The 13,633-nt window shown below is 51.2% G+C and overlaps 1 protein-coding gene and 1 non-coding gene across 7 annotated transcripts in view; one reads left to right on the top strand and one right to left on the bottom strand.

Moving 5' to 3' along the window:
• The window catches only part of TRAF3IP1 (TRAF3 interacting protein 1), a 61,930-nt gene that overhangs the window by 13,618 nt on the left and 34,679 nt on the right, over positions 1-13,633 (top strand). For 5 of the 6 annotated variants that reach the window (XM_043877151.1, XM_043877149.1, XM_043877152.1 and 2 more), the window contains 4 exons: positions 6,054-6,116; positions 8,359-8,379; positions 9,389-9,506; positions 9,914-9,997. In XM_043877151.1, the coding sequence (XP_043733086.1) occupies positions 6,054-6,116; positions 8,359-8,379; positions 9,389-9,506; positions 9,914-9,997 (286 nt within the window). The remainder of the gene's footprint in view (positions 1-6,053; positions 6,117-8,358; positions 8,380-9,388; positions 9,507-9,913; positions 9,998-13,633) is intronic. The other variant, XM_043877155.1, reaches the window with a different exon arrangement.
• On the bottom strand, positions 4,702-4,808 carry LOC122678452. Its single transcript, XR_006336125.1, has one exon. It is a non-coding gene; the product is annotated as a U6 spliceosomal RNA (small nuclear RNA).

Raw genomic sequence — 13,633 nt, forward strand, 5'->3', positions numbered from 1 at the left:
GTGTCCAGGATTGGCCAGAGGCCCGTCACTGGGACAGGCCTGCCTGTCTGCGAGCCTGGGAGCCAGGTGGAGAGGCTGGAGCAGAGGGCAAGTGACCGGAGACCGGGCTCCTGTGTGGCAGGCTGATGTCCTCGGGGGTTGCGTCTGCCGGACGGGCTGTTTAAGTGTGAACGCAGCCCCTGGGGGTGTCCAGCAGGACGGAGACTGGCCCGGGCTTGAGAAGCACCCCCATTAAAACTGCAGGGAGCAGGAGTGAGGCGGAGAGCCACCGGCGGGCTGTGGCTGTGTGCGGGTGGCAGGCTGTGATGGTGGGGCTTAAGGGTCCCCGCCAAGAAGACCGGGGTGGGGTGATGGGCGTGCTGACGCAGCAGGCCGCCCCTGTTCACGAGGAGAGGAGTCAGAGGGAGGGTCAGTCCTGGGTTCCGGAGCCTGACCCTAGATGGTGTTGCTTATGGATGCGGGGAAAGCTTTGGGAGAAGCTGGTTGGCGGATGGGGTGGCTGGGCCAGGATTTCTGTTCTGGAGGCCTTGCGTTCAAGGTGCCCATGAGACAGCCGGGTAGAGGTGTTGGGACTGCGGGTGGGCTGTGGCCTGGGGTTCAGGGAGAGCCCTGGAGAAGCCGGCGTTAACGTGAAGAAGCTGCGGGTTCCCAGGGTGGCATAGGACCTTCACGTAGGGCCTCATCTCGGGGAGCGGGGCACCCAGGATTCTCCCCTCCAGGGAGACTCGGAGAGGAGGGGGCGGCTCTGGCAGAGGAGACACAGGCCAGCACAGTGGAGGGGAGTTTGGAGAGCGGGTGTCCTGAAGCCAGGGAAGGGGCGTGTATTACCCAGCATCCCATGGAGTCAGAGAACCGACCATTGAGTGGACGGGACAGCTAGTTGGTGACCTTGGCAGAAACCCCTGTAAATCCCAACAAGCCAAAGCAACTGGACGCAAAAGCCTTTGCAGTATTTTAATCTGTTGTTAGCTATTTCATGTCAGCAAGAAAGGACAATAACATTTCAGCTAAAATTTTAGACCCCATAGTGTCTGGATTAAATAATGAACCAGATCAGGAAACTATAACTTCAGAAATAGGTGAGAAAAACATATTCTTTAGTTTAAATTCTTCACTGCATTGATAAGAAATATTTACATCTCAGTGTGGTTTTCATTTTTTTTATAATTATTCCCACCACTTTAATGTTCATTTGATTCTTTTCACAATGTATTGAAGACCCGAAATGACTTGATATTCTGTTTGCTTTCATCTGCTAAGTTTTACGATGAGAAAGAGTAACTCAGCTTGACATTAACCTTTTCACTGAGGTTAACCTTAACATTGACATTGCCTTTTTATGTGTGACACTTCTGAATCTAATTCAAAGTGCTTTCTTTTATCTTGCTGCTGGAATTTTATGAAATGGTGTGGATAGATAGAGAATTATCTTTCATTTCTCCAGACTGTTCTGTTGTGTTCTATTAAGAAAATGCTCCACAATGAATGGGCTTCCCCCATGGCTCAGCGGTAAAGAATCTGCCTGCAATGTGGGTTCCATCCCTGGGCTGGGAAGACCCTCTGGAGGCGGAAATGGCAGCCCGCTCCAGTCTTCTTGCATGGAAACCCCCTTGGATAGAGGGGCCTAGGGGGGTTGCAAAGAGTTGGACTCGACTGAGCATGCACACGGCCTTGCTGCAGTAAATACTTAAAGATGCCTGCTCGGAGCACCTGGGGGCGGCGTCCCCGTGGCGCACCCTTTACGTTTGAGGGACGGTGTCCCCGTGGCGCACCCTTTATGTTTGAGGCTGGCAGCATGACGTGTGCGCACGTCCTCATCCTGCTAATATGGTGAGGACAGATGTGCGGATTTGGAATTTCAGTGGAATCATCCGAGATGACAACTGAGTGTCGTCCCCTGTGATAAACTCAATTCTTCAGAAATGTGGCAATTCTTGAGTGACATTTAAGGGAGAAAATAGTGTAAATCTTGACTTCAGGGAAAGGTAAACATTTTTCTGGGCTGAGATGGCCTCAGCTCTGTCTGGTTTGTAAAAACTCAGTAATTGTAACTAGAGTAACAGCAGGCCCGTCTTTCTGTGCTTGCGTTCTACTTTCCTCGTTTTTTTGCTTTTCTAAGAGATGTGTGTGCAAGCCTTCTGCTCCATCGTCAGTTCAGCAGTGACGATCCATGGTGGTTCTGTTCCAAGTAGGTCAGCGCTGTGCGGTGTATCTGGGTCTTGAGCAGTGTGGGGGATGAATGACCTACATCGGGGCAGGGCGCTTTCTTACGGATGGACACCCCGTTCTCAGTGACCCCACAGGTGGTGCCGTTCAGCTGCATCTCGTGATGGTTTATTTCACTTCTGCGGGAGCTTTTCTCAGCTCCTTGGGGGTCCCAGAGCCGCGGGAGTGGGGAGCAGGCTGGGGGTGAAGCCGGAGTGAGAGGTTGCCCCGTGCGGGCAGCTGGGCGGCCCACGTGGACGCACCTCACCTCCAGACCCAGACCCGTGTACCCGCTGGCCTGGAGCGAGCTGCAGGGTGTGCTCACTGAGCCGGCGTCTCCTCGTGGGTGCCGGCTGTGAGGGGACCTGCCTGGGGGCCCGTGCGGTGGCTGCCTTGTCATGGGCATGCCGTGCACAAGGGCTTCGGTGCTGATCACCTATCCAGCTGCGGAGCCCCCAGGCAGGGTGAGCCAGCGCTGTCCGGAGAGGGTGTGATGGGTTTAAAGTCACGTCGGAGAGCTCTTCAGCACTGTACGATCTTTGTAGACCTTTATCTTCAGCTGTGAAAATAATGGAAGTTGCGTGTTGAAGGAGCACAGAGCGCTGGCCGGGGGCCTCAGACCAGTGCTTTGTGGAGATGAGGGGAAGCCTGGTGCCACCTGCTGGCCACAAGCCGAGTCCCATGCGTTCGCTGTGCCTGGGTGAGGTCCTGGCGACCTGGGCTTGGGGGGCCCTGCCCACAGGCCCTTCCGCCCTCGAGCCTGTCCCTGCGCCCACCCCGGGTGCCCGTCATCACATGTGTCATCCTGCCCCGGCCGTCCCTGGACTCTCGGAACCCAGGGCTTGCCAGCCGGCAGTTAAGTTCCTGAAGCCTCCAGGTCCAGTGGCGCTGGTCTCTCTCAGTCCCCGTCCACTCCCGGCCAGTGCTTCAAACTGAAGCTGTGCCTCGTCACGCTGACCGCTCCCGGGCCAGCCAGCCAGCGTTGTTGTGGGGAGTCCCGAGAGAGTGCATGGGCTTGGTGGTTCTTATTTGCCTGTTCAGTTCAGCTGCTCAGTCGTGTCCAACTCTTTGTGACCCTGTGAACTGCAGCACGCCAGGCCTCCCTGTCCATCACCAACTCCCAGAGTCCACCCAAACCCATGTCCATTGAGTCAGTGATGCCATCCAACCATCTCATCCTCTGTTGTCCCCTTCTCCTCCTGCCCTCAAACTTTCACAGCATCAGGGTCTTTTCCAATGAGTCAGCTGTTCGCATCAGGTGGCCAAAGTATTGGAGTTTCAGCTTCAGCATCAGTCCTTCCAATGAACACCCAGGACTGATCTCCTTTAGGATGATCTGGTTGGATCTCCTTGCAGTCCAAGGGACTCTCAAGAGTCTTCTCCAACACCAGAGTTCAAAAGCATCAATTCTTCAGCACTCAGCTTTCTTTATAATCCAACTCTCATATCCATACATGACCACTGGAAAAACCATAGCGTTGACTAGACGGACCTTTGTTGGCAAAGCAGTGTCTCTGCTTTTTAATACGCTGTCTAGGTTGGTCATAACTTCCCTTCCAAGGAGTAAGCGTCTTTTAATTTCATGGCTGCAGTCACCATCTGCAGTGATTTTAGAGCCCAGAAAAATAAAGTCAGCCACTGTTTCCACTGTTTCCCCCTCTATTTCCCATGAAGTGATGGTACCGGATGCCATGATCTTAGTTTTCTGAATGTTGAGTTTTAAGCCAACTTTTTCACTCTCCTCTTTCACTTTCATCAAGAGGCTCTTTAGTTCTTCTTCACTTTCTGCCATAAGGGTGGTATCATCTGCATACCTGAGGTTATTGATATTTCTCCCGGCAATCTTGATTCTGACTTGTGCTTCTTCCAGCCCAGCGTTTCTCATGATGTACTCTGCATATAAGTTAAATAAGCAGGGTGACAATATACAGCCTTGACGTACTCCTTTTCCTATTTGGAACCAGTCTGTTGTTCCATGTTGTTTGCCTTTTCAGGCAGATTGAAAAGTTCATCAAAAGATTTGTCCATTTATTTCTCAAAACACAAGCACTGTCTTTCCTGGCTCCCATTGTCATGCAGGCTGTCTAAGGAGACTCAGTCCTCCTGCAGCCATTTGACAGTCTGCGATCTCCTGGAGCCTTATCCATCCATCTCTTTATTTTGCCTGGGTTCCCTCATTTCATGTTTTTTTGTTGTTTAGAAGTTTTCATTATGAAAAATATATGAAAGTAGGATAGAACGATTTGCACCTGTGTGCCTCTCACCTGGACTCGGTGGTCCTAAGGTTCTGGCATGTTTGCTTCATCTATAATGACATTGTTTTATGAATGATTTCAAACTATGTAAAAGATATTTAAATACTTTTAAGTATTCCGCCTGAACACTTCGGCATGCACTTACGGAGCCATGAAGTGACTGTCGCACCTAACACACTGATCCCCCTGGAGCGTCTGAAACCCAGGCTGCAGTCTCCCTTTTTTTTTTTCTTTTTTTTTTAAATTTATGGAACGCTTCACGAATTTGCGTGTCATCCTTGCGCAGGGGCCATGCTAATCTTCTCTGTATCGTTCCAATTTTAGTATATGTGCTGCCGAAGCGAGCACATGCAGTCTCCCTTTTTATCCTCTTTTTTGTCTCTTCAACCTCTTTGAATCTGGAATATACCACCCCCCCACCAACTTTTGTCCCGGAACGTTGACTTTCCAGAACGGTGTGGTTGCTGGTCGGGTGCAGCGTGTCTGTCCGCTTGTTCCTCGTGGCGTCATTTAGCTTAGAGCACCCCCCCCCCCCACCTCCCATATTTCCCTTCGATCTAAAGGCCTGATCAGACTTGGGCTGAAGAGCGTGCTTGCCCTCACCCTGCGTAGGTGACACTGTGCCCTTTGCCTTATGTCCTGTCAGGATGCACTCAGCATCTCTGCACCCCAGGATGCGAGGCTGAGGCTGATCCCTGTGCCAGGCTGCTCCCCCGGTATAAGTCCTGGGTGTCTGCGTTTGCACTTAGATACGGTCTGTGGCTCTGTGTGGCTAGACGCTGCCTAGAGTCCTGGCAGAGAGCGGGGCGCTTGTGATGTGCTGCGGGCCACATGCTGGCTGGGGCGTTTCTGGGAGAGTAGCGAGATCAGTCCTGGGTGTTCATTGGAAGGACTGATGCTGAAGCTGAAACTCCAATACTTTGGCCACCTGATGCGAAGAGCTGACTCATCTGTCTCCGGATCCCTCTTAGATGTGGGGGGGTCGGTGCTGTAGTAATGGGTCAGGTTTCTCCCTGGTTCTTGCCACAATCCAAAGTGTGTCCCCTCAGCCCCCCTGCTTTTGTTTTTAATAGGAGAAATATTTTATTTCTCGGGTACTTGATATTTTTTTCTATTTTGGTCAACATTTGCTCGTCAGTCAGTAAACAGGAGGCAGGCGTGCCGGAGCGTCCGACGTGTAGGCCTGTGCAGAGCCAGGGGCGTTTTCCTCTTGCTCCTGCCGTCCTGAAGCTGCAGCCTCAGGTCATGATTCCCAGGCCGGGCCGTCGTGGGGAGACCAGGGGGGACTGGCGGTGTCAGGCTGTCCTGGAAATGGGGGGTGCCCAGCCTCTGCCTCGGCTGAGTGGGTAGGGCCTGCCCACTTCCCGGCTCCCCTTCCCCACTCCTGATCCCAGAGCCAGGCTTGAGGGGAGCGGTCCAGGTGCATCCTCTAGAAAGCTGCCCCAGGTCATCCCTGGCGCGCTGTCGGTGGGGAGGCACAGACGTGTAAGGTGCCCCCCGTGACCCCGCTGCATGCTTCCGTCTTAATCACCCGCTTTAACTGTCTGACGTCAGGAACGAAAGAAGCTAATACTAACTCAGCTAGTATTTCAGATGACAATGCAGCCAGTCTGTGGAGAGGCAGCGCTGAGTCAGAGCCAGCCGTGAAGCAGAAAGGTAAGAGGGAGGCTGGTCACCCGCGTGTCCCCCACACGGGGTGTCCTGGGGTCATAGCCACAGCCACAGGCTCCCAGGCCTCTGACCCCCCCACCCTCCTAGGCCCAGCCCCTTGTCGTCCACACTCAGGACTGAACATGGCTGGTGACTTGCTCTTGCCTGTATGATAAACTAGAGGAGCACGTCCTAGACCCAGCCCAAGGGCAGCAGGCCATCCTGTGTCCCGAGTTCCCCCTGAGCCCAGAAGTGTCAGGGTGACCCAGGGACAAGCCTCAGTTGCTGCTGGGGCTCTCGGAGGCCAGGCTGCAGCCCCAGGTTTCCCGTCCGAAGAGGACTTCCCAGCAGCTCGGAGGCTTTCTCCACTGTGACTTTTCTGTGATGTTCTCTGTCTCAAGTCCTCCCTCTCTAGGTTTCTGCTCTCAAGCATGATTTTCTTTCTCAGCATTTAAAAAAAAAAAGTTGTAGTAAAGTTATACGTTCAGTATTTGCTTTTCTTAAGAAAAGGATTTTATTGGAGTACAGTTGCTTTGCAGTGTTGTGTTAGGTCCCGTGGTACAGCACAGTGAACCGGCTGTGCATGCACACACATGCCCCGTTTTCTGGACCAGCATGTCCTTCTTCAGCCCTGGAGCTCCTGCCGGGTGCGGAGGGGCGCCCTGCCTGCAGCCCCCAGGCCGTGCCCTGGCGCCGGGGCCGCAGGGGTGTGGGCAGGTGAGGGCCAGTGTTTGCCAGCCTGTTCGGCAGAAAGTGTCTGTCGTAGGCCTGCGGTGCGCTTGGCCCTTGGGCAGAGAGCGCCTGAGTGAGCTGAAGGGTAGGCTCAGCAGCAGTTGCTGAGGGTGGTCTGCGGGGAGACGTCACACCAGGGTCAGGGAGGGCCTCGGGGCCTCAGGGCAGAGCATGGGTGGTAGTTGGGGCCAGTGGCCGAATTGGGAGCTTAGAGACAGGACGCTGATGCCGTTTTTAGGGGTGAGTGGCTTCATGATGCTCAGCTCATGTGGGAAGCGTAGCGCGTGGTCCAGAGGCCAGACTGGCCTGGGCTCTGGGGCGATGGGGTGGGACAGAGCAGCGGGGTCGCCTGGAGGCGTGTGGATGCCCGAGGGCGGATATGCCCGAGTGCAGAGGAGGGACTGGTGGCCTTGACCAGGGCGGTGGTGCGCTGGCCAGGGACGAGGGAGGAAGGGAGAGGGGTGTCCGGGTGGAGGCCGGGTGGTGCAGGCGGGGCCCAGGGCCGGGGGCGTCCACGAGGCGGGGCACCGCACTGTGCTGGGGGCAGGCCGCCTGTGTGTGCAGCACCCGGGGTCAGCTCGGGCCTCCGCCGCCCTCGGAGCCCCCCGTGGCCCACAGCCCCTCCCGGCTCTGAAGAGGGCCCAGGGCCGCGGTGTCTGGGCCTCGGGGGCAAGGCAGCTCTCGCGCCGGTCCCTTCCCCAACACCCTGCGTGTCCTCCCAGGCGGCCCCATCTTCCAGGCTGCCCTCTGTGGGGCCGGACCTCTGGGAGGCAGGTTGTCCGAGGCCCAAGGCCGGGCCCTCCGCCCCCAGAGCTGGCCCCTTTGGGGCAGCGTGTCTGTGGCTCTGACCTCGGTGTCCGCAGGCCACCCTTGCGGTCTGGCCCTCCCCACGTTGACGCGTGTGTCCTCCGGGTTACCTGGGCCGTCCTGGCGGAGTCTGTTCTTGTCCTGTGTCCAGGGAGCTTTGGCTCTTCCACGCACGTGTTTGTGCATTTTAAGAGTGTAGCACAGAGACCGTCCTGGGTCCACCCACCCCATGGCGCTTCCCTCCTTGGTCGTGGCCTCGGCTGTCACGTTTGTCCCCGTAACGTGGCACTTGAAGGAAGAGTCTGGGGTGACGACTGCTGAGGGCAGACGCCCTCCCATCTGGGAGCCGATGGAAAGACATTCGTGACTGACTGACGTGAGACGGGCCCCGTTTGCCTGTGGCTGGCTCTGTCACCTCCCGCCTCTGTGTCTGTCACTCATCTCCGTGACTGATACACTTTCTCCTCATTCCTATCTCCTGTTTTCAAGGAATGATATATTATGATTTGTGGTTTTGTTTGTCTGTCTCTCTCTAAAAATAAAACAGCGGCAGTAGGAAGCTGGAAAAAAGACTAGGAGGAAATGACTATTTTTCCCCAATGGACATCCAAAGTTATTACTAATATATTTTTCTCAAATCCTTTTATGATCATTTAATATACTGAAGTTTTCTGACAGAAATTGATTCTCTGATGTACTTTTTTTTTAGGTGACTGTCCTAGTGATGCAGGTAAGTAATGGCCTTAAATAGATCTGTTTGGTATAAATTGTGTCCATCTGTACAGATTCTAACATGTACTCTCAGATTTATGTTTTATACATTGTATTAGTGAAAGTAGCTTAAGGAACGGTAACCACCAATTTAAGATTTAACTTTTTATGTTTTAAAAGAATGTATTTCAGGAATTTTTTTCTTGAGTATAAATTATATTTCCAATAATCAAATTCTGGTGTTACTATTTTCTAATGTATAAAGCACTTTTACTTTAAATAGTAGAGTAAATTTAATTGTCTTAATAGTTTGGGTTTATTGTTTACTGATGAAATCTTTATCAAAATGGACAAAACTTTATTCAGATTATAAAAATAATATGGTACAGAGCCAAAATAAAAAAAAGTTTAAAAATGCAGAAAAACATGAAGAAAATGAAAAGCATTGGTAATCCCAGTGCTCATAACTTGAATGAAAGTCCTTTTAGACCCCCATCTATGCTATGTAACATACATTACCCACTCCAGTATTCTTGCCTGGAGCATCCCATGGACAGAGGAGCCTGGCGGGCTACAGTCCGCGGGGTCACAGAGAGCGGACACGACTGAGCGACTGGGCGCCGCACGCTGTTGATTACGCGTGCATTACGTGATGACTGCTTTACACGAGGGTGTGACCCGGGACCAGACCGCAGTTTCCTGAGTTTCCTAGTGTCTGTCCCTGTGGTGATGATGGCGGCTGAGCGTCCTGACACGTGCGTGTGTGCACATTTGTGTCCACGTCTGCCGTTAGGCTGTATTTTCCTTTCAGCTACTTGACAGACCTACCTGTTGAGTTCTGTTTTCTTGAGAAGTTGACCCAGTTTGTATTTCGAGTTTGCCCCTGTCCCCACACACCTACCCCAAATTTAGATACTAAGCGTCTGTTTTAATTTCATCAAAATGATGAGGAAAATTTCATTCATATTTGTTACTGTTTTGATGGCTGTCTCTTCACACGTTTACTTGTTGTTTTTTTTTCTTTCGAGAATTTGCTGTTGGGCCCGCTGCCTGTCCAGAAAGAGACATTGGAGCTCCCGGCCAGGAGAAGAGCGAGGCGCCGGAGAACCCCGAGCCCCCGCCCGGCGAGCTCCCTGCAGCGGTCAGGTCTGTGCACCCCGGTTCCGCCCCCGCCTCTCCTTGCCGCCCCAGGTCGTGTGCTGCTTGAGCTCAATCGTGAGCAAGTGTTTGTTCAGAGACAGCAAAGCCCACTTAATCTTCTTGTACCTGAGATGCACCTGACTCCTGTAGAGCGTTTCAGAGACTAAGGGAGATTCGCACTCATGGCTAAATTTTGTCACAGGTTTGATTCCTGATACTTATGTTTACCATTCTTTTTACCTTCATGAGATTAACAGGTGGGTGCTTTTAGACTTGTCAGGTTAGTGGGATATTCTTAATATTCTGCAGATCATGTCTTAACTGGCAGGTTGAAGGTGGCCTGGAAATTGGCATTAGCGTGGCTGTTCTTCTGTCCACTCGGAAATGTGCAAGTGTTCTGTGTCTCTTTTTAGGCGGATACCTCGGCCTGGGAGCGCACGGCCCGCGCCTCCCCGGGTCCGACGGCAGGAGAGTGTGGAGGCGCTGACCACGGACAGGTGGGGCCCGGGCAGCCACGTCGGTGTCTCGGCACCTGGAGTCGGGGAGGGGCTTCCCTAGCGCGGGTGGGGCTGGCGAGGGTGGAGCACATGCTGAGGCGGGGAGCACAGCACCTGTGGGGGCCCTGACCTCTAAGCACGGGCCAGACCACCTCCACACAGGGGTTCGTGCTCTGCAGTCACATCTTTGCCATGATGCGGAAGGTGTGTGCCTTCCATCTCTAGATAAGAGGATTTTCTGAGCATGAAGACAATCAGGGGGGAAATGGGATAAAAGAATTTAAAGGCTTAACTGCACAAAAATTAGAAACAAAAGATAGAAAGTCACGAGCAGTATAAAGACAAGCCACACGCAGGGCTTTTATAAATTTTACGAATCTCCCTGTGGATCCAGTGTGGACACAGTACAAAACATCAAAACGAAGGAATAGGAAAAGGAGAACGGGCCTGTCGGAGTGGGCTTCAGCTGGGTTGGGAGGCGGGGCCTGGAGGCAGCGTGGGTGTGTCTTTTAAGCCTTGTTGCCCAGGGAAGGGAAGGAATGAGGCAGCAGGTGGTGGCGGGAAGGCCCCAGAGAAGTTAAAGAGTTCCTGTTTTTTTTCCCCCATTTATTTTTATTAGTTGGAGGCTAATTACTTTACAGTATTGTAGTGGTTTTTGCCATACACTGACATGAATCAGCCATGGATTTACATGTGTTCCCCATCCCCATCCCCCCTCCCACCTCCGTCTCCATCCCATCCCTCTGGGTCTTCCCAGTGCACCAGGCCTGAGCACTTGTTTCATGCATCCAACCTGGGCTGGAGGTCTGTTTCACCATAGATAGTATACTTGTTTCAGTGCTATTCTCTCAGAACATTCCACTCTCGCCTTCTCCCACAGAGTCTAAAAGTCTGTTCTGTACATCTGTGTCTCTTTTTCTGTTTTGCATATAGGGTTATCGTTACCATCTTTTTAAATTCCATATATATGCGTTAGTATACTGTATTGGTCTTTATCTTTCTGGCTTACTTCACTCTGTGTGATGGGCTCCAGTTTCATCCATCTCATTAGAACTGATTCAAATGAATTCTTTTTAATGACTGAGTAATATTCTATAGTGTATATGTACCATAGCTTCCTTATCCATTCGTCTGCTGATGGGCATCTAGGTTGCTTCCATGTCCTGGCTATTAAACAGTGCTGCAATGAACATTGGGGTGCATGTGTCTCTTTCAGATCTGGTTTCCTTGGTGGGTATGCCCAGATTGGGATTGCTGGGTCATATGGCAGTTCTATTTCCAGTTTTTTAAGGAATCTCCACACTGTTCTCCATAGCGGCTGTACTAGTTTGCATTCCCACCAGCAGTGTAAGAGGGCTCCCTTTTCTCCACACCCTCTCCAGCATTTACTGCTTGTAGACTTTTGGATAGCAGCCATCCTGACTGGCGTGTAATGGTACCTCATTGTGGTTTTGATTTGCATTTCTCTGAGAATGAGTGATGTTGAGCATCTTTTCATGTGTTTGTTAGCCATCTGTATGTCTTCTTTCGAGAAATGTCTGTTTAGTTCTTTGGCCCATTTTTTGTTTGGGTCATTTATTTTTCTGGAATTGAGCTGCAGGAGTTGCTTGTATATTTTTGAGATTAATCCTTTGTCTGTTTCTTCATTTGCTATTATTTTCTCCCAATCTGAGGGCTGTCTTTTCACCTTGCTTATAGTTTCCTTTGTTGTGCAAAAGCTTTTAAGTTTCATTAGGTCCCATTTGTTTATTTTTGCTTTTATTTCCAATATTCTGGGAGGTGGGTCATAGAGGATCCTGCTGTGATTTATGTCAGAGAGTGTTTTGCCTATGTTCTCCTCTAGGAGTGTTATGGTTTCTGGTCTTACATTTAGATCTTTAATCCATTTTGAGTTTATTTTTGTGTATGGTGTTAGAAAGTGTTCTAGTTTCATTCTTTTACAAGTGGTTGACCAGTTTTCCCAACACCACTTGTTAAAGAGGTTGTCTTTTTTCCATTGTATATTCTTGCCCCCTTTGTCGAAGATAAGATGTCCATAGGTTCGTGGATTTATCTCTGGGCTTTCTCTTCTGTTCCATTGATCTATATTTCTGTCTTTGTGCCAGTACCATACTGTCTTGATGACTGTGGCTTTGTAGTAGAGTCTGAAGTCAGGCAGGTTGATTCCTCCAGTTCCATTCTTCTTTCTCAAGATTGCTTTGGCTGTTTGAGGTTTTTTTTGTATTTCCATACAAATTGTGAAATTATTTGTTCTAGTTCTGTGAAGAATAGTGTTGGTAGCTTGATAGGGATTGCATTGAATCTACATGATAAAAGCTATATATGACAAACCCACAGCAAACATTATCCTCAATGGTGAAAAATTGAAAGCATTTACCCTAAAATCAGGAACAAGACAAGGGTGCCCACTCTCACCACTACTATTCAATATAGTTTTGGAAGTTTTGGCCACAGCAATCAGAGCAGAAAAAGAAAGAAAAGGAATCCAGATAGGAAAAGAAGTGAAACTCTCACTGTTTGCAGATGACATGATCCTCTACATAGAAACCCTAAAGACTCTACCAGAAAATTACTAGAGCTAATCAATGAATATAGTAAAGTTGCAGGGTATAAAATTAACACACAGAAATCCCTTGCATTCCTATACACAAATAATGAGAAAACAGAAAGAGAAATTAAGGAAACAATACCATTCACCATTGCAACAAAAAGAATAAAATACTTAGGAGTATATCTACCTAAAGAAACAAAAGACCTATACATAGAAAACTATAAAACACTGATGAAAGAAATCAAAGAGGACACAGATGGAGAAACATACTGTGTTCATGGATTGGAAGAATCAATATTGTCAAAAAGACTATACTACCCAAAGCAATCTATAGATTCAATGCAATCCCTAAGAGTTCCTGTTTTTAAGGTGGGACCAGCAGCACGTTTCTCTGGTGGTGGGAATGGCCCAGTCGGGAGGGGAGACTGGAGACACAGGTGGTGTGGGTTGGGGGCGGGGTGTTGTGGGAACAGAGAGTGGGTGGACGGACTGGCCTCATGGAGAGGAGGCTGGTGGGCTGGTGAGATCCTGGGCGGTGAGCTCCTGGCTCTTTGTCTTTCTCCTGAGCTGACGGTAAGTCTGGGGATGGAGATGTGGGGCTCAGAGGAAAGAGAGGAGGGGCTGGACTGGACCGGTGCCGAGGTCCTTGTTCAGGGCTGCCCTGGGGATGTTTTGTGGCATCGGGACTGAGGAGGACGTGGAGATGAGGCTCCTGGCATCCAGCTGGGCTCGGGGCTAGGGGTGCTGCTGAGCCTCCTGCCGAGAACAGGCTGCCCACCCCAGAGGTCCGCAGAGCGTGGAGAGGCAGGGTGTACTCACGGGCGCCCCCAGGACATGAGGTGAAGGATCCAGTCAGCTTCGCGTGGACTATTCTCCAGCCAGAGATGGGAAGACTCTGGGGTGGGGTGGGGTGGTCACGGAGCAGTGGCTTGGATTCGGGGCTGAGCGTCTGCTGTCCACAGCGGTGACCAGGCCCCGCCGTAGGCCTGTGGCTGAGAGAGGGATGCCAGAGCATTTGGGGGCCCCAGAACCCAGGGACTGGGTGGGGCCTTTCCAACTCTGGGAACCCCCTGGAGTTAGGGCAG

Source organism: Cervus elaphus, chromosome 20 (assembly GCF_910594005.1).
Source record: "Cervus elaphus chromosome 20, mCerEla1.1, whole genome shotgun sequence".
Taxonomy (NCBI): domain Eukaryota; kingdom Metazoa; phylum Chordata; class Mammalia; order Artiodactyla; family Cervidae; genus Cervus; species Cervus elaphus.